The 18,895-nt window shown below is 45.7% G+C and overlaps 1 protein-coding gene across 3 annotated transcripts in view; it reads left to right on the forward strand.

The window, feature by feature from the left end:
- The window catches only part of CPNE3 (copine 3), a 65,016-nt gene that overhangs the window by 18,981 nt on the left and 27,140 nt on the right, over positions 1-18,895 (forward strand). For all 3 annotated transcript variants that reach the window (XM_083187378.1, XM_083187379.1, XM_083187380.1), the window contains exons 4-10: positions 729-803; positions 1,984-2,055; positions 4,609-4,692; positions 5,766-5,855; positions 14,917-15,015; positions 16,872-16,958; positions 18,692-18,751. In XM_083187378.1, coding sequence (XP_083043504.1) covers positions 729-803; positions 1,984-2,055; positions 4,609-4,692; positions 5,766-5,855; positions 14,917-15,015; positions 16,872-16,958; positions 18,692-18,751 — 567 coding nt within the window. The remainder of the gene's footprint in view (positions 1-728; positions 804-1,983; positions 2,056-4,608; positions 4,693-5,765; positions 5,856-14,916; positions 15,016-16,871; positions 16,959-18,691; positions 18,752-18,895) is intronic.

The raw sequence follows: 18,895 nt of genomic DNA on the forward strand, positions 1-18,895 counted from the left end.
CATATTACACCAAGTGCAGGGATCCGTTCAGCATAGATGAATGTGTCCTAATGTTTACATTAGTGTGATTGACAATCATTTACACAATATTCATTTAGGATCTGAGCTGTGACAATTTGTAATGGTGGCAGAGGTTTCCAGGGATTTAATGCAGATGTATTAATACAATAACTTTGTGTAAGATTTTGTCTGATGAGCACTGCATTCATTGGGAAATAAAGCAGGTGTGGTAAAGTAGCAAAATTCATGTCATTGTGATGGCTGCAATCTGTGTCCAACCAGATCGTGGGCAAGATTCACTAAGCTTCAAAAGTGATAAAATAGAGAGTGATAAACAACCAGTCAATCAGCCCCTGCCTGACATTTTTCAAACCCAGTCTGTGACATCGCAGGGAGGAGCTGATTGGTTGGTTGTTTATCACTCTCCACCTTATCACTTTTGAAGCTTAGTGCATCTGCCTCCGTGACTTTAGGATCAGTACAATGGTACAAGGTACCTGTGAGGCACATTGATTCAGCAGATTATATGTTCTGCCGGTGCTTTCTATATGTCAGGAGCTCCCAGTATTGGACAACTGTGCCCATCTATATGGCCCGCTTCCTCCTCCATAATAGAAGGCCACTTCCACTATGTCAGTATGTGTAATGTATCATTGTAATGTGACGGTGTAAGCCGATGTCATTAATAACTAGTTATGTAATTCTTTTTATGTTTTTTCTCTTTTAAGATTGTTTCCAGTAAGAAATTGATCAAACCTCTAGTTTTAAAAAATGGCAAGCCTGCAGGAAAAGGATCAATCACGGTACAACCATTTTTTTTAATTATTATTTTTTTTTTTATATTATAGATCAGTGATCGGATATTTGATGTGAAGTTGCTGCTGCACTAGACTTTCCTATTCCCCTTCCATTCATGTCACCATGGCAGGCGTGGTCAGGGAACCAGCAAACCTTTTTTTTAGTAACTGATAAAGGAGCTACCAATTCAGATATTCTCTAATGGCACTAATGCTTAATGGCACTAAGTGCAATGGAATGTGTATGCCAAACACAGGGTTATATTATCTTTTTGTGTTGGCTATAAGAAACTGGCAGGGCTGGATCTCACTTTTCTTTCTATGCTTATTAAAGCTCTTTCTGAAACTGACCATGGCACCAACTATTTAATACACTGTTTTTAATGATGTCACTCAATCTTGGCACTAAAATCCACACACACACACCCACACCCACCCCCCCCCCCTCCCACACACACACACCCCACACACACACACACACACACACACACACACACACACACACACACACACACACACACACACACACACACACACACACACACACACACACACACACACACACACACACACACACACCTTCCTTCTCAAACTATTAACCTTAACCCTTTGAGTGCCAACATCTCTGTAAGAGTTGAGCAAAATATCCGCTAAAATGCCAGCGTCGCTCACATTTGTTATATAACTTCAAATAAAAAAATGTTTTTGTAAAAAAAAAGATTATATTTCCTATATAAGGTGAACATTATGATGAATAAAAAGGTTTGCTTGGTAATTTTCACACCTATTTTGACAAATTCACTTTGCACTCAAAGGGTTAATCAGATTCAAGGGGGGGGGGGGGGGTTTAAGATAAAATGGTGGGGAATGGGGAAGAGAAGTCAAACAATGGAAACCCTACAAAATAGTGATGTATGCAAGCAAATAGTAGTCTCATTGTAATTAATAAAAACCAAACAGACAGCATATGAGAGGTAGCGTTGAGTGATAACATGATTAGACAATGACTTTGATTTAAAAAAAAAAAAAAAAGTACTACTGTTCACTAAGTACTGCAATGAGCAGATCAACTTAATGTAAATTAGTGTATCCAATTTAAAACATCATAGGAATCAAATAATTTGCCCTGCTTTGCTAAGATTTCAGTAAATGTCCTTTTAATGTTTGTACTTCATTTTTTTTAAAGATCTACGCAGAAGAGATTAAAGATAACAGAGTGGTGCAGTTTGAAGCTGAAGCACGAAAACTGGACAATAAGGTACGGGGCCGATCTTCTGAATAGATTATTTTTCAGGTTTCTGCTCTTTTGCCTTCAAGGCAGCAAATAGAGTGGAAAGTTAGTAGCGGTATGGAAATTGTAAGTGAAAGGAATGTGTTAGTATTACAGTTGTAATATGCCTAGCACCGTATACCAGCCATCAGCAACCATTGCTTAGAGATGGATGATTTTCTCAGTCTTGGCAAAGCTGAGATCAGCGTCCATTTTTTTTTTGGTAGCATTAAATCCTACATTTTTCACTCTGCCGATACTGCTGGAAACCTCCAATCTACCAACAGTTGACCCCAATAATTTTTTAAAGTTCTGCTGACTGTGAATGTTCCACGATTGCTCTCCACGCACACCAAGGTTCCTTCGTGATCGCGCTCGCAGTGACATTTTAGCCGATATTCAGTGAGCTCCAGTCAATGGTCGGGAGTTATTGTCTTGCCGCAGGGCTATTCTATTAGCCCCCCAAAAAACCATGGCGAAATAGCGAGAAAATACACTTGATGATTTTTTGGCGGTAATTGATTACCATCCATTATGCACAGTGAGTGATATATATATATATATATATATATATAAATTTAGAATGTAAGCTCTCACGAGCAGGGCCCTCTATCCTCACGTGCCTTTCTTTGAATATATAAACCTCTGCCACCCTGATGATTGCTTCAGTGTCCTGTCCCCTGATGCAACTATCCATGTTTACCATGTACTTGTCCTATACTATCTTGTACTGTAATTTTTTGTCTGTTTTTGCTTATTTGTGTATTTTTAGGCGCTGTGGGACCTTTTGTGGCTCCATATAAATACATGATAAAAATATAAAGGGATGGTTTGGGGGAGTCAACATGGGAGTGGCAGCAAAAAAGCAGGTGTGTCATGGCCGTTTTAGAGCTGTGTATCTCCTCATGTATGTAGAGAAACTGGCTGCGGCAGTAGTGATGCTGGCGCCATGTTACCATAGTCATAGGTCACCCGAGATGTGCCTCATTATTGCATCAGTGCTGCACATGACTATGTAATTGCAGAAGACTTTGCGATGGGCTTCTGTACTTCTTGAGTGGCCGCTTCACTTGCGATAATTAGTGGTTCCGTAAAGTAGAAAAAAATATAGATGTTTGTACAGGACATTTGCATACAAACATGATTTACGTAGGTGCATAGTTATTATGACCCCATAATGTATGTTTGAAGGAGCAGGGGGGGGGGGGCATTGATAACGCATCTTTCAGAATATAAATGTCAGAATTTGGTGTCTGATTCAGTGGTGTATGCAGATAACTTTGTAACTGGGTATTTATTCCATAGTCAATGGAATAATACTGAGACACCCACTGGCAGTGTTTCTAATCCGCCGTAGTGTAAACAAATGACATGTCATTACACCAGTAGCACAGCTTGTGGGTGCACCTAATGTCCATCAGAAAATGGCAACTGGCTTTTTGGATGCAGTTGCCAGCACTTCAGTAGCCATCCAGTTACCATCCGGGAATGCCCAACAAAACTGGTAACCATCGGGATGCATGAGTAGACTTTACAACATCGAACGCTTGCAACCAACATCGCTGTGCCCACATTGTATCACGCTTCAAAAAGTGATAAAATGGAGAGTGATAAACAACCAGCCAATCAGCTTTTAACTGCCATGTAACAGACTGGGTTTGACTGCCATTTTTCAAACCCAGTCTATAAAATGGCAGTTAGGGGATGGTTGTTTATCGCTCTCCATTTTATCACTTTTTTGAAGCTTAATACATTTGGCCCTCTATTTTCCAAGGCGGCTTTTGTATCCCCCCACGTCCCCTGTATACTGTAGAACTATTTGAATTGACCAGCATGCAATGTTTTGTACTTTAAATTCCTACAGAAAATTATCATGAAAACACAATAATACCCCTTTGAGATTGCACATAATTACTAGATTCATGCTGGTTTGTTGCTGGTTTGACCCGGTAATAGGTTTGATCTGAAACGGGCTTACCGGGTCCAGCAACCCAGTATTACGAACCGGTAAAAAAGCAGGTTTCTTACTGGTTCATTGCTGGGTTGCTGTGCAGTGTGAATGGGTTCATCGGGTTTACACCGATGGAGGGGGAAGTGCTTGAAGCAACGCCCCCGCATGACTTCAGCAACCCGGCAATATTGCCGGGTCGCTGAAGGGGCTAGAGAGCCAAATGCTGTGTTGCTTCGGGACGTAACCGTTTCAAAGTCCCGACCTTGCATTTTGTGATCTGAAAGCGGTGTGATCTGAAAGCGGTGTAATTAACACTGATATGTTGCCACATAGTTTGTCAAAGGACTGCCTTTAGTATTTACAGCTTTTGTCTTTCTACTGCATTTGTACTTAGAAATCTATTTATTTGTATGATGTACTTGCTACAAAACAGAATCACTGCTGCTTTACTCAATTGTAGAACCGTTAAAATCCAGGAGCATGCATTCAGGGAAGCCCTTTGTCTGCATCCTATTAGGCTGGCAGTATCTCTATTTTTATTTTATCTTTGTCTGATTTCCATATAACAGCCTTACGTGTAATTTCTCTAGGATTTGTTCGGAAAGTCCGACCCTTACTTGGAGTTTCACAGAGAGACTGAAGACGGGAGATGGCAGTTGGTCCATAGAACAGAAGTAAGGACACAAAGCAGAATGTGGGATGTATACAGCTACGTCCCATGTCTTGGGAAGAAGAACATTGACCTCAGGGGACTCACTGAGTAGATGTTTCCAAAATATGTGCTGTATCCAGTGTCTGCACAGTCACTTGGTACAGTCACTGGGTCCCACTGAGGGACCCAGTGATTGTACGACTGGTTTTGATATTGGGCACACATCACAGCTGCGAGGGCATTGAATTTGTCCTCCCACTTGTGATGTCATTGCCGGAGACTCCAGCATAATATGTTGGTCACCTGTACACATTGGGGTTGATTGAGGCTTGTTTGCTCAGCTGCATGTTATCACAGCCTAGCGATTGTTTGCCCGCTGCATGGCTGAACGACTGCATCCGCCCCGCCGTGCGAATCCCCTCTGTACCATGCAAGGGCATGTGTACGGTAACATATCCGCTAGCACGCGGCCGAATGATTTCTGCAGCCTTCCGTCTCAGATAGCCGCTGTTCTTGGAATTTGGGAAGGGCGCTGATGTCATGTGACATCCATAAAACACTGGGCATTCCCCTTTTCTTACACCTGGAAGTTAGTGGGGGACATTTACTAAAATGGGAATAAGACTTCACATGTGATGTTGCTATGGGCAACCAATCAGAATCTACTTCTTATTTATTTAGCACCCTCTAGAAGATAGTAGACAGGATGTGATTGGTTGTGAAGTCTTATTCCCATCTTAGTAAATTCCCCCCTGTGACTCTAATCTGTCATCTTTTTTCCTTGGATAGAAGGAAACCTGATGTTATAAAGATAGTTTAGATGCTTCTACAAAACACGGGGGAGAAGTATCTAAGCTTCAAGAAAGATAAAGTGGAGATGTTGCCAATAGCAACCAATCAGCTTGTCACTGTCATTATATAGAATGCACTAGATAAATAAATGGGTGGCTCGTGTCTTGTTATGGGCACTTTCTGTTTATCTCTGACGAACCTTTGAGACATCTCCATTTACAAAAAATGACTAATGGGGATAACACGTACAGGAAAGCTATATGTAGTGTGATCATATAGTCATAGCCTTTACCTGTTTCCTAGGTCATTAAAAACAACCTGAATCCTGTGTGGAAACCCTTTAAGATACCACTTCGGTCTCTCTGCAATGGGGACATGGACAAGCCAATCCGGGTAAGGATCTTTTTCAAAATTATTGGACAATCTTTTTTCCACATTGGTGCAAAGGGTCTAAAGGGTCCTACACATGGAGAGATTTGTGCCAAATATTCATATTGGGAGATTCAGCATGAGAGATTTCAAGCAGGACAAATTTGTTCTAAGACATGGACAAAACTATGCTGCACTGCAGATGGGGCAGATGTAACATGTGCAGGGTAAATACTGGCTGCTTTATTTTTACACTGCAATTGAGATGTCCTTTCAACACACCCCACCCAAATCTAACTCTGCACATATTATATTTTCCCCACCTTCAGTTCAGCATAATTTTGCCCATTTTGACTTAACATTTGCCCTGCGATCAATTCTGAATTAAGCCCATACTGTAGTTCTGTTTTTAGCAATCAAACTTTAGGAAATTCTTTCTTAATAATGAGTGGGATACACAACACTGCTTGGTGTGACTGCAGCAAAGATGTTTGTGGACACATCTGTATGTACTTGTATGTAAATATGCAATTAGTATCACAAAAGACCGTTCTTGTGATTAGAACTGCCATATGTGATGTCGGCACTTCTGGTTTTGTCCATGCACTGTGGGGGGTGCTGAGATCCCTCTTAGGGGAAATTACAAAAGGATTCCCATAGGCTCCAATAGGATAGATTGCATTACCCACCGACTCCAATTTTGGTACATCTGGAAACAAATCGAATTCTTTCGTCACATGTTACATCTGCCCCTCCTGCAGTGCACATTAGAGAAGGAATTTGCATTTGCGAGTGAACCAGAATAAGGGCTTAGGTCACATGTAAAGGAACTAAAGATACAGGTTGGAACGGCACCTTGCACCCTTTGTAGCTAATAGGATTGATCTCCGAGACTGCAGTGTATTCAAATTTGTAAATTGCGACTGATCCATATTGTTCTCAGTAATTGGTTTCCAAGGACATGGAGGAAGAACTACAGAGAGTATGATCCATATTGTTGGTTTCTCAAGCCCCTGACATGATTATACAACATGCTCCGAGTATTTGTGTATGTCACACAAAGGATGGGTAAAGATCATTAGGACGGTAGTGTCTAGGTCTGGGGTAGCCAACCCTAGTCCTCGAGAGCTACCAACAGTGAATGTTTTGCAGTTCTCCTCACAGAATCACAAGTGAGCTAATTAGCTCCACCTGTGGATCTTTTAAAATGTGTCAGTGATTAATGAGTGCAGCTGTGCAGCAGCTAGGTTGTCTGGAAAATGTGCACGGTTGGTAGCTCTCAAGGGCTAGGGTTGGCTACCACTGGTCTAGGTCGACCACTATTGGTCAACAGGCAATATGTCAACACAGCAAACAGGTCAACATTCATTAGGTTGACATGGTTAAAAGATCGCACTAGCAATGCTGGAGTAGGCGCAGCTTTGGGAAGGTTTTGGGGTAGGACTTATGACCAAGTAGAGCAGGGATGGGGAACCTTTGGTCTTCCAACTGTTGTTGAACAACACATCCCAGCAAGCCCTGCTACAGTTTTTCTATTTGGCCATGCTAGAACTATTGCTGGGAGTGTTGCTAGCTGTAGAGATTTATAAGTAATCCACCATGTAAATCATTACTTTTTTCAACCTCTAAACCCAAATGTTTTCTCGAATGTCAAAGTCACAGAAATCATCCAATGTATAGAAAAGATTGATTGTAGCCAAGGGCACTTTGGTAATTCACTGTTGAAATCTCTCCCTGTAATCTCCTCAGTTTCATACAGTGGAGGCCTGAGATCCAGTGAGGTGATTGAGATTTTCCATTAATCTCAGTGGCCATTAATTTCTGCAACCTTTGAAATGTATTACCAGGAGTAGAACCAGGTTATGGTACCCTTACTAAGTGGTAGCCAGCTGTAGTAAGCCTGGACGTATTTATTCTGTGACAGTTGAAACTGCAGCCTTGAACACCTCTGTCATAACTGGAAACAGTTCTGCACCATTCAGCTTGGTCAAAAGCCCTGTACACACACTTCGATTTGCTTTTGATTCGATGTTAGATTTGATTTTCTATTAGATCTGGCATTAGATCTTTCCATTCGATTTGGCATTAGATCTGTACTTTTGCATTAGATATCGAATTCCATATCAAATTCGATATACGTTCATCTTACATACAGCACAGGGGGGACCTACAGTGAAGGAGGGTCAGGCTGGGGGACATACAGTGAATGGAGGCAGTGATGGCGATTCAGAGAAGGGGGAGCAGGGGCAGGCTGGGGGACATACAGTGAATGGAGGCAGTGATGGCCATTCAGAGAAGGGGGAGCAGGGGCAGGCTGGGGGACATACAGTGAATAGGGGTAGAGTCGGGTACATAGTGAATGGGGGTCATACAGTAAATGGGAGTCATATAGTGAAGGAGGGTCAGGCTTGGGGACATACAATGATTGGAGGCACTGATGGACATTAAGAGAAGGGGGCAAGCTGGGGGACAGAGTGAATGGGTGCAGAGTGGGGAACATACAGTAGATGGGGGACATACAGTAAAGGAGGGGCAGGCTGGGGGACATAGAGTGAATGGGTGCAGGCTGGGGGACCATTCTGATGTGATTAATGATTCAAAGAATGTCAGGCTGAATGGTTGTCCCCCACACATTTACACTTCACCAAATATCGCCCTCGTCGCAAAAAGTTTGGAGACCCCTGCTTTAAGTGGTAGCGTCAAAGCCAGAGCATTTTGTAATTTCTTATGGGTGAAATGTATCCTAAATTGTCACTGTGGGGTAAATGTTTGAAGCCTGGAGAATAGGTATCTATCCCCATAAAGTACGTTATGTGCACGGTGATAATGCTCCAGCCAATCAGCTCCTAACTGTCAATTTACACATTGAAGCTGATTGGCTGGTGCATTATCACCTTGTACATAATTTTCTTTATGGGGATAGATACCACTTCTCCAAGCTTCATACATTTACCCCTGTGTTCAGTGACACCAACTGTGTGACTGAAAAGGGGTGTGGCGTTATGGTCCAACCCTGTTTTTATCACTCTGAGGTCATGCCAAGTATTCCCAGAGATGCTGGGCTGCCCCCAGAGACTCATCTGCCAGCTCCTGTGACAGAAGCCAGGTGCTGCACTGTGACATAATGGGGGAAATTTACCAATATGAAAAACCTATTTTTTCGTATTGGTAGTTTCCCTACGACTGCATACGACTGTTTAAGTCGTATGCAAAGTCGTGTTCCGGAGGATCAGTTACAAAGCAGTCATATACGACTGCTTTGTAACCCTCCGATGGTGTAATGATTCGTATTAGCGGCCATATATACGGCTGCTAATACGAATTATTTGTAGCAGTCTGCACGGATCAGTCAGATCCGTGCAGGCTGCAAGGTGTAAAAAAAAATTAAATAAATAAAAAAAAACCGGCGTGGGGTCCCCCCCACAGCCGAAACCAGCACCAGGCTGAAGGAGCCGGGGCCGGTAATTAAAAATCAGGGAACCCGACAAATAGGGGCTCCCCGATTTTTAACAACCAGCTCCAGGTCCGGGGCTGGTTCCCAAAATACGGGGGACAAAATGACTAGGGGTCCCCCGTATTTCAAGAACCAGCCCCAGGCACAACCAGCCGGCAGGGTAATGCCACAGCCGGGGGGAGACTTTTTATGCAAGTCCCCCCGGCCAAAGCATTCTCCCTACCGACCAGTCAGCCTGGCCAGGGGCCCTGGGGGAGTGGGGACCCCCCCAATAAAGGGGTCCCCCCCCTCCAGGACTTACCTGACCAGGCTGAAGCCTGGTGCTGTCCTCGATGCCCCTGGGCGGTGGGCATCGAGCTGATAGTGTTGTAAAAAATAGAAAAATCTATTGTTTTTTACTGTGGCACTACAAGTGCCAGCAAGCCTCCCCAGCAAGCTGGGACTTGGAGAACCACAAGTCCCAGCCTGCTGGGCATTAAAGGGCCCGCTGGCACTTGTAGTTCTACAGTTAAAAAAATAGTGCACAAAACACACTGACACACTTTTAAAATAAAACTTTATTACACACAAAGCCCACACATACTAATACTTACCTATCTTCTCTCCGTAGGTAGCCCTGATGTCCTGTGTCGGCGTCTTCTGGTCCTGTGTCGTCTTCTTCCTCCATGTCGACCGTCGCTGTCGCCGTCCGGATCCGACGAAATCCATGGAGGAAGCTGTGGAAGGAAACCATACTCACTTGTCCCAGCGCGACGTAGTCCAGGTAAGGGTCTTTGCAAAAAAACAAAACGAACACCCCGAAACCAGACCGGACTGACGGAGACGCACAGTGTTATCATCGTGCGGCTCCGCCTCCCGAATGCCGCTATTGGCCGCCTTGCGGCCTAGCGGCCAATCAGGAGCCGCTAGGCCGCAAGGCGGCCAATAGCGGCATTCGGGAGGCGGAGCCGCACGATGTAAACAAACACACGTGCGTCTCCGTCAGTCCGGTCTGGTTTCGGGGTGTTCGTTTTGTTTTTTTGCAAAGACCCTTACCTGGACTACGTCGCGCTGGGACAGGTGAGTATGGTTTCCTTCCACAGCTTCCCAAATGGATTTCGACGGATCCGGACGGCGACAGCGACGGTCGACATGGAGGAAGAAGACGACACAGGACCAGAAGACGCCGACACAGGACATCAGGGCTACCTACGGAGAGAAGATAGGTAAGTATTAGTATGTGTGGGCTTTGTGTGTAATAAAGTTTTATTTTAAAAGTGTGTCAGTGTGTTTTGTGCACTATTTTTTTAACTGTAGAACTACAAGTGCCAGCGGGCCCTTTAATGCCCAGCAGGCTGGGACTTGTGGTTCTCCAAGTCCCAGCTTGCTGGGGAGGCTTGCTGGCACTTGTAGTGCCACAGTAAAAAACAATAGATTTTTCTATTTTTTACAACACTATCAGCTCGATGCCCACCGCCCAGGGGCATCGAGGACAGCACCAGGCTTCAGCCTGGTCAGGTAAGTCCTGGAGGGGGGGGACCCCTTTATTGGGGGGGTCCCCACTCCCCCAGGGCCCCTGGCCAGGCTGACTGGTCGGTAGGGAGAATGCTTTGGCCGGGGGGACTTGCATAAAAAGTCTCCCCCCGGCTGTGGCATTACCCTGCCGGCTGGTTGTGCCTGGGGCTGGTTCTTGAAATACGGGGGACCCCTAGTCATTTTGTCCCCCCGTATTTTGGGAACCAGCCCCGGACCTGGAGCCTGGGGCTGGTTGTTAAAAATCGGGGAGCCCCTATTTGTCGGGTTCCCTGATTTTTAATTACCGGCCCCGGCTCCTTCAGCCTGGTGCTGGTTATGGCTGTGGGGGGGACCCCACGCCGTTTTTTTTTTTATTTATTTATTTTTCTATTTTTTTACACTGAAGCCTGCACGGATCTGACTGATCCGTGCAGGCTTAAAGCAAATAGAACAGGAAAATGGTGTTCTATTTTCCTGTCGTATTTGCGTGGGTGTTTCACACCACTAAGCAGCCGTATTGTCAGTACGGCTGCTTAGTAAATCAGAAACCACCATTCTTTTGAATGGTGATTTCTGTCGTATCCTATCGATGGTGTAGGGCATTCGTATTTGTAACTACAAATACGAATGTTCCATCTTTAGGACTACGAATTGTTGTATTTTTGGGATTGTAAATCCCGAAAATACAAATTCGTAAAAAAAAGGTGTATTTCTCCCTACGAATACACCTTTTTTCTACGAATCCATTTTGGTAAATGTCCCCCAATGTCACTGAAAAGGAGGCAGCATTTTGACATCTCTGTGTGGCCAGCACCCGTCTAGTCACGGCTCTGGATGTATTACTAACTAATCATCTTCTACTGGCCAATGTGCAGGTTGTGGGCAAGATATACTAAGGTTGGGAATAATCACACAGGGGTCATTTTTTGTATACAGATGCGTCCCCATACATCAGCGCAGTGTGAGATGCCTGCTGTGACTGAGCCACCAAGTCCCATGCCCAATGCTATGAGAGCTGCATCTTTTTTTGCCAAAAAATGTATCTTGGTTGTAAAGGTGCCCATACACGGTACAGTTGCTGGGTGCGATGAGATGCGCGCTCCTGCTCACATATTATCACACAGTTCAAAAAGTGTGTGCTGCACATACTTTTTGAACTAGATCAGATCGCATCACATGCAATGCAATGCGATCTAGTCCATAATGCATACAATAATTGTAGCGTGTATGGGCACCTTACTGCAGTGTCTTGACCGGGGGAGGCTCCAGTGGTGGGGCTGTAGCACAGTTCAAATTTCAAATAGAGTAGACATAGCAACTGCCATCCCAAACTGACTTAAGGCCCATACACACTGTGCGATTTTGAGCTAAAAGCCGCTCAAACTTGGTGTTCTGAGCGGCTTGCAGCTCAAAGCCGCCCAGTATTTCCGGCCCGGCGGTGAGTGGTGATGCGCGCTCCCGCATCATCGCTGGGAAATCCGTTCATCTGCTGGTATTACCAGCAGATGAACGGCTTTGCATAGCGCTGCACTATGCAAAGCCGCCAGGCCCTTGTGTATAACACATTTCCCTGCGTGATGCCCTGAGCCCCGCCTCCAAGTCTGACCGCTTCTTCAGTAGAGTAGGCTAATTGCGTTGGCAGTGTGCAGTCTGTACTGCTGCTGCAGGGCAGAGATTCTTTGCCTGGTTATAGGCTCCTGCCAAGGTATACCCATATCCAGTCTATGGGAAAAACATTTGCACAGACTGTTACTATATCATCTTGAAATACTGACACTAATAATTGCCTGGACGTCACATTATCAATAGCTATACCCCACACAGCCTGGCAGCCAATGATGATGATCAGTGATACATTTTTTACCACATACAGCATCATCATAATCAATTGCTGCCAGGCTGTGTACCGTACTAGCAGGATATAGCATCCATTTCTGGGGGTACAGTGTGTATTACTATTATATGATTTCCTTCCTTTCAAATCAAGGGGGTAACGTTGGTGTATCTAAATGTATCCCGGCTCTAGGGTCTAGCTTTGTCTAGCCTTGTCTCTGATTAGCACTTGCACCCAAGGTCCTTGCCACTGTCCATACTATCCACCCTCATTCCCCTGTGGTGTATCTGGGTACACACACAGGGCCGGTGCTAGGGGGTTCGGCGCCCTCCTGCAAACTATAAATTTGCGCCCACCCAAGCTTTACAAAGGGACAGCGCACACCAAAAGAAAAAATGTGTGATCACTCAAGGAAGGGGAATGGCCACACAATAGAACTCCCACTCTAAATTACACCACATAGTAGCACAATATTATTCGCCTTACACAGCTGTAACTAGCCATTTTGGTGCCATGAGTTCAAAAAACAGGGAGAGTTTGCACCGTAGGAGCGCGCAAAAATGTAGGAGCTTAGCTTTATGGGGAATGGGCATCGTCACATAAAAGTACCAATTACACTGTATTCCCCATAACACATTATGCTTCACACCTCAATGCCCATTACACATTATACCACACACAGTAAGGCACATTATACATAAAGTAATGCACATTATACATTATGTCACACATCATGATGCCCCTTACACAATATGCAGCACACCATAATGCCCATTACACATTATGCCACACACCGTAATTCTCCTTACAAAATATGCCAAGCACCATAATGCCCATATGATATTGACACACATTATGCTACACATAATGCTCCGCTGCCTATACATGTGCCCACACCAGTTGCCGACATCACTAGCTCTGTCTACACACATGCTCACATCAGGTGCCGACATTAGTAGCGCTGACTATACACGTGCCCACACCAGTTGCTGACATTAGTAGCGCTAACTATACACGTGCCCACACCAGTTGCCGACATTAGTAGCGCTGACTTTACACGTGCGCACAGCAGTTGCCGACATTAGTAGCACTGACTATACACGTGCCCACACCAGTTGCCGTCATTAATAGCGTTGACTATACACGTGCCCACAGCAGTTGCCGACAGTAGCACTGACTATACACATGCCCACACCAGTTGCTGACTTTAGTAGCGCTAACTATACACATGCCCACACCAGTTGCCGACATTAGTAGCGCTGACTATACACATGCCCACATCAGTTGCCGACATTAGTAGCACTACCTATACACATGCCCACATCAGTTGCCGACATTAGTAATGCTGCCTACACAAATGCTCACACCAGTTGCCGACATTAGTAATGCTGCCTACACAAATGCTCACACCAGTTGCTGACATTGGTAATGCTGCCTGCCTATACACGTGCCCACACCAGTTGCCAACATTAGTACACTCACACTTTAGTCTGCTGTCCTGGCAGCTCAGCCTCTCCTGTGTCTCTCTTCAGTCTTGCTCCATTATAGCCCCGCCCCCTCCGCCCGTGTAGCCCTGCCCCTTTTAGTACGTAGGTACTGCTGCCCTGATGTTTAGGAGCCTGGAGGGAACTCTGTGCCTCCGGCGCTGCTGCGTGCCCTGCAGTGTGACAGGTGCAGCAGCAGCCGGCAGCCTCAGAGACAGCAGGGGATGCAGAGCAGGGACAGTGATGCCTCTCCTGCCCGGTGCCTACCTGCTTTGCATCCTCTGCTGAGCGGGTAGCGCCGGCCTGACACACACACCAGCAAGGTCCCTGATACACACCCAGGTCTCCAGACCACCGTGGCCTACACGCCATCTGGACCTCTATATGATGACCTGCTCAAAATTTGTTGTAACATGGACATTTCCTGCCATCCTGCCCCAGGCACTTTGTGTACCCTAGCATGACCAACTTCATCCTATCCTACTGCAACATGGAGGGCCAGTCGCCACATCCACCGCTTCCCTCGCTGCTGCCGTGAGTCTGTTTTGTTTTCCTCCATCTGTGCATCACACTTCCATGCAAGGATGAGCAAACTTCCATGCAAACTCTGCCTGTCTTGGGACTGGTCAGACCTTAATCCATGATCTGATTCTGGTAGGACAATTATGAAAGTAATATGTTAAAGAGTGTGTACTGTCATGACCCTATGGCTCCAGTGAGCAATTGTCTTTCACATGCTGTGCAACATCTTTACTTGCAGTACTTTTTTCTTACTATGGACGACATAATGAATGATGAAGGCTGCTTTCTGTGTTCCAGGTGGAATGTTATGACTATGACAATGATGGGTCACATGACATAATTGGAATCTTTCAGACGAACATGGCTAAACTAAAGGAAGCGAGTCGCTCGATGCCAGTAAGTGGCCACATGAGAGCTGATACTATACTGTAGGTCTCTGCACAGGGCCTAACCATTGATAACATTTAATGTAACTCACCCACACTCAGGACTCCTTCCAAGCAGTGTGGTCATGATGATGGTGTTATGCCAGTTATCCTTTCACAAAAAAAGTAGATCAGTCTGCCTCCACCAAATTCTTTGGGATTCCTCCCACAGCAGCCTTTCGCTTATGCTTACAGTAAATTATTTAAAAAGCATTAGCATGTGCGCCTCACAAGGCATTGATTATGAACGTAGAAAGTCTGAATGAAAAATGAAGATTTAGGGGGTTATTCTGATTTTTGCGCAGCAGGGCTGCGTTCGCGCGGGGTATGATGTTTTTGTTCTGCGCATGTGCATACACAGGGTGCAGGCAGGGGGGCGGAGAGGGGCGTGGGGCACCGGCCTGCCTTATCATCATATGGGAATGGCCAGCGTTTCATGGCCGTTCCCATGAGGATGCTGTGCATACACATGGTAATGAGGCCATGACGTGAGTGTGAGTGTGTGTGTGTGGTGGTGGTGGTGGTGGGGGGGGGGCGTAGGGCGGCAGCTGACATCCCCGGATATCATCTGCTCGCCCATTTCCATCCCAGCGTGCACGCATATATAAATGACTTGAAATCCACTTTTTTATCTGTGTGCACCTTCCACATCTTTCGATGGTCGCGACCATCGAAATATGTGGGTGTTCCCCGCAGCATGCAATTGGATGTTTGTTAAACGCAGCTGAGCATTTATCGGTAGACTGGACATGTGCCAAGGTACTCTATTGATGGCACCTGCAATCAGCAGCAAAAATATAGTGCTATGGATTGTTTGAGGGAGGAGCCCCTGGCTGGTCTTGCCTAGGGCCCCATGAGGTCTAAATCCGCCTCTGAGTGTAATGCTGCCCATACACTAGGGCGATATTGCATACAATCCTTCTACTGTATATTGACCTTCCATTTCGACCTTGTGTGTGCGATAAATCAAAGGATTGGTTCCACCGACGCGATGCGTGGGCCTGTCGTTCGCATGTCGCGTCAAAAAGTATTATGTGCTGCACATAATAAATATTTATTGAATTGTATGAGCGATCGCAATGCGGCTGGAGCACTGGCATTGGAAGGCGAGTTCCAGGAGTGGGGGCCGGAGCATGAGTGGCAGGTTCGGGGAGTGGGGGACAGATCGCAAGTGGCAGGTTCGGGGTGCAGGTGATGTATTGCTGGCGGTGTGTTGTATTAAGGCAGCACTGTGCAGGAGGATTGGCAGCGGTGGGGCTCATCGGTGGGTGGCAGAATTTGAAAAAACTAATTAAAATACTGGGCGGCACTCTGACTGAGAGAGAGCTCTCTCAGCCAATCAGCAGCTGCCTGAATGTGAGGCCTCTGACTGGCTGAGCTCTCTCTCTCTCTCAGCCAATAAGAGCCACCTAGTGTTTTCAATTGTTTTTTTTAAATTCTGACTCCCGCCACTGCCAGCCCTCCTTCATAGCACTGCGCTCCGCCCACCGCTGGCCCTCTTCTAGCACCTGATGTGGCATCGCAAATGCCATGCGACATCGGGTGCTGGCAAAACCACACTTGGGCACCAAATATGAGATCGGATGCGGTGGGACATCGCAATCGCATCCGATCGCATATGTGTATGGGCACCATAAGAGTGTAAATACGCCCCCAGCACATGGAAAGTTGCCCCCTGTTGTGCATTATGGGCAGCAGGCATTTAGAAGTAGATGCAATGACCTGGAACACTGGAAGTACAGTAGCTCTCCCCAGCACAAGCCGGTTGGAATACAATGAAACCTTTAGTTTATGAAGTATAAATAAGCCACATCCTTGTCATTTCAGGCGGAGTTTGAATGCATAAATGAAAAGAAGAAACAAAAAAAGAAAAGCTACAGAAATTCCGGTGTAGTGAGTGTAAAGCATTGCCAGGTGAGTAGGGGAACTGCATTGTGTGCCCTCTGTAACTTCCCTAGGTATAACTTCTGTGTGAGTCACCATACATGCCGCATGCCTAGATGGATAATTAGGAGAATGTTGTCATATCCCAGACCCACTGATTCTATGCCCCAATCCAACCATGCCATACCCATTCTGAAAGAGGGCACACCTTTTCTAGGGGCATTGCCCTTAATAAATAGCATCTATCAGGTAGCTTGGGAAATATGCTTTCATAGGTCTTCAAATTCTAAGGTAACTTGATGACATTTCATAGATGTTTATGTATGTACAGGTGTGGGTCAGTCCACACTCAGCCATGTCTACCCTGAGTATGTCATCCTGACTATTCCGAGGTACAGAACCCATCCCGGTGATATCCGTAAAAATAGCGCAATGTCCATTTTTTTGGGCAGTTTCAGCAGAGCTGCTGCCTTCATTGTGGAACTTCAAAGGGTCGACAGGTCATTCAGTTGACACAAGCATTAGGTCGACATGGGGTTTTTCACAGTTTTTTTACCCGAATGTCAACACAGTCGACATGGACACAGTTTGAAGTGCACCGCGCCCCCTCGCATGTCGGATCAAAAAAGCAGTGAAAAACCCCATGTCGACCTTTTGACTGTCAACCTAATGCTTGTGTCGACCTAATGACCTGTCGACCTAACTCATGTCGACCTATCCCCATGTCGACCTAATTGCGTCGACCCAATGCTTGTCGACCAACATGCTGTAGACCAAATGACCGTATCACCTGAGGCACCATGCACTTGGCACTCATTCTAAATACCCCACTGGCTGCAGGATATGTCTGTAGGAAATAGACACCTCCTTATGTAGATTGGCCATGAGATTCCCATCTGCCTGCCCGTGAAGTCTGAATCTGTTGACGAGTACCCTGGGCTCATCGTGTCTACAAAACAAGGGTGTCGCCCCCTGTTTTGTAGAAGCCCAAATCATCACCCCTAAACACTGCAGCGTGTCAGTCTTGTTGCGGATAAGGAGGGACTGCAAATGACTACTCAGGATTCGTTCTGCATATGCCCATAACAGGTCCTGCCCCTGCACTGACCCCAAACAACTGGCCAGTGGCGTAACTATACATTTTGCTCCCCCCTGCCAAAAAGTTTGTGGCGCCCCGGAGCATATTTCCCCAGCGTGTGGGAAGAGAGAGCAGCAGAGACTTCTGCTTCCCTTGGGTCCGACACATCCCAGGTCGCCCTAGCACGCCCATCCTGGACACAGTAGCCAATAGCCAGCTCTGTGTACAGTCAATTGAATCAGTGGGGGGATTTGTCGTCTCTGCCATGGCCACACCCGCGCTGCGGCTGACTCTCCTCCTCAGCCAGTGGGCAGCAGCAGGCAGCAGCATGTCAGTGCGTTGAGCGGGTGCTGGCGCCCACACAGACCCCAATGCCGCTTGCTCCCCCAAGTGGCAGCTGGGGCTGCCTTACAGTAGTTACGCCACTGCAACTGGCTTTATACAGAAACCGCTATGTTTGCATACAAATCCGAATCAAGCTCTATGTTCCTGCTTGTCACTGCCCTAACCTAAACACCCGTAGGCTCTTACTCTGTACAGCAGATGGCAGAACTACAGTACTGTGACTGGGAGATGCTTTTTTTGTACCTGCCTCAATAATTCTGTTTGGTATTAAAGTAGCAAATCCTTCTCTTTGCTTCATAAACCTAATTGACCTATTGTATTCCTATTTCTTCTCTTTTAGATTGTAGTTGAATACACCTTTCTTGATTATGTTATGGGAGGATGTCAGATGAATTTTATTGTAAGTATCTTTAATGCTATTCATTTTTTGTAGTATTTTCCTGCTTGACATTTTTTGGTCGATGGTCATACAAATCTATATTAAAGATTATATTATTATATTTATAATCAAGAAAATGTTAAAACAATTGGGTGCTGAAGTGAG

This window comes from Crinia signifera, chromosome 5 (genome assembly GCF_055691185.1).
Source record: "Crinia signifera chromosome 5, ASM5569118v1, whole genome shotgun sequence".
Classification (NCBI taxonomy): Eukaryota; Metazoa; Chordata; class Amphibia; order Anura; family Myobatrachidae; genus Crinia; species Crinia signifera.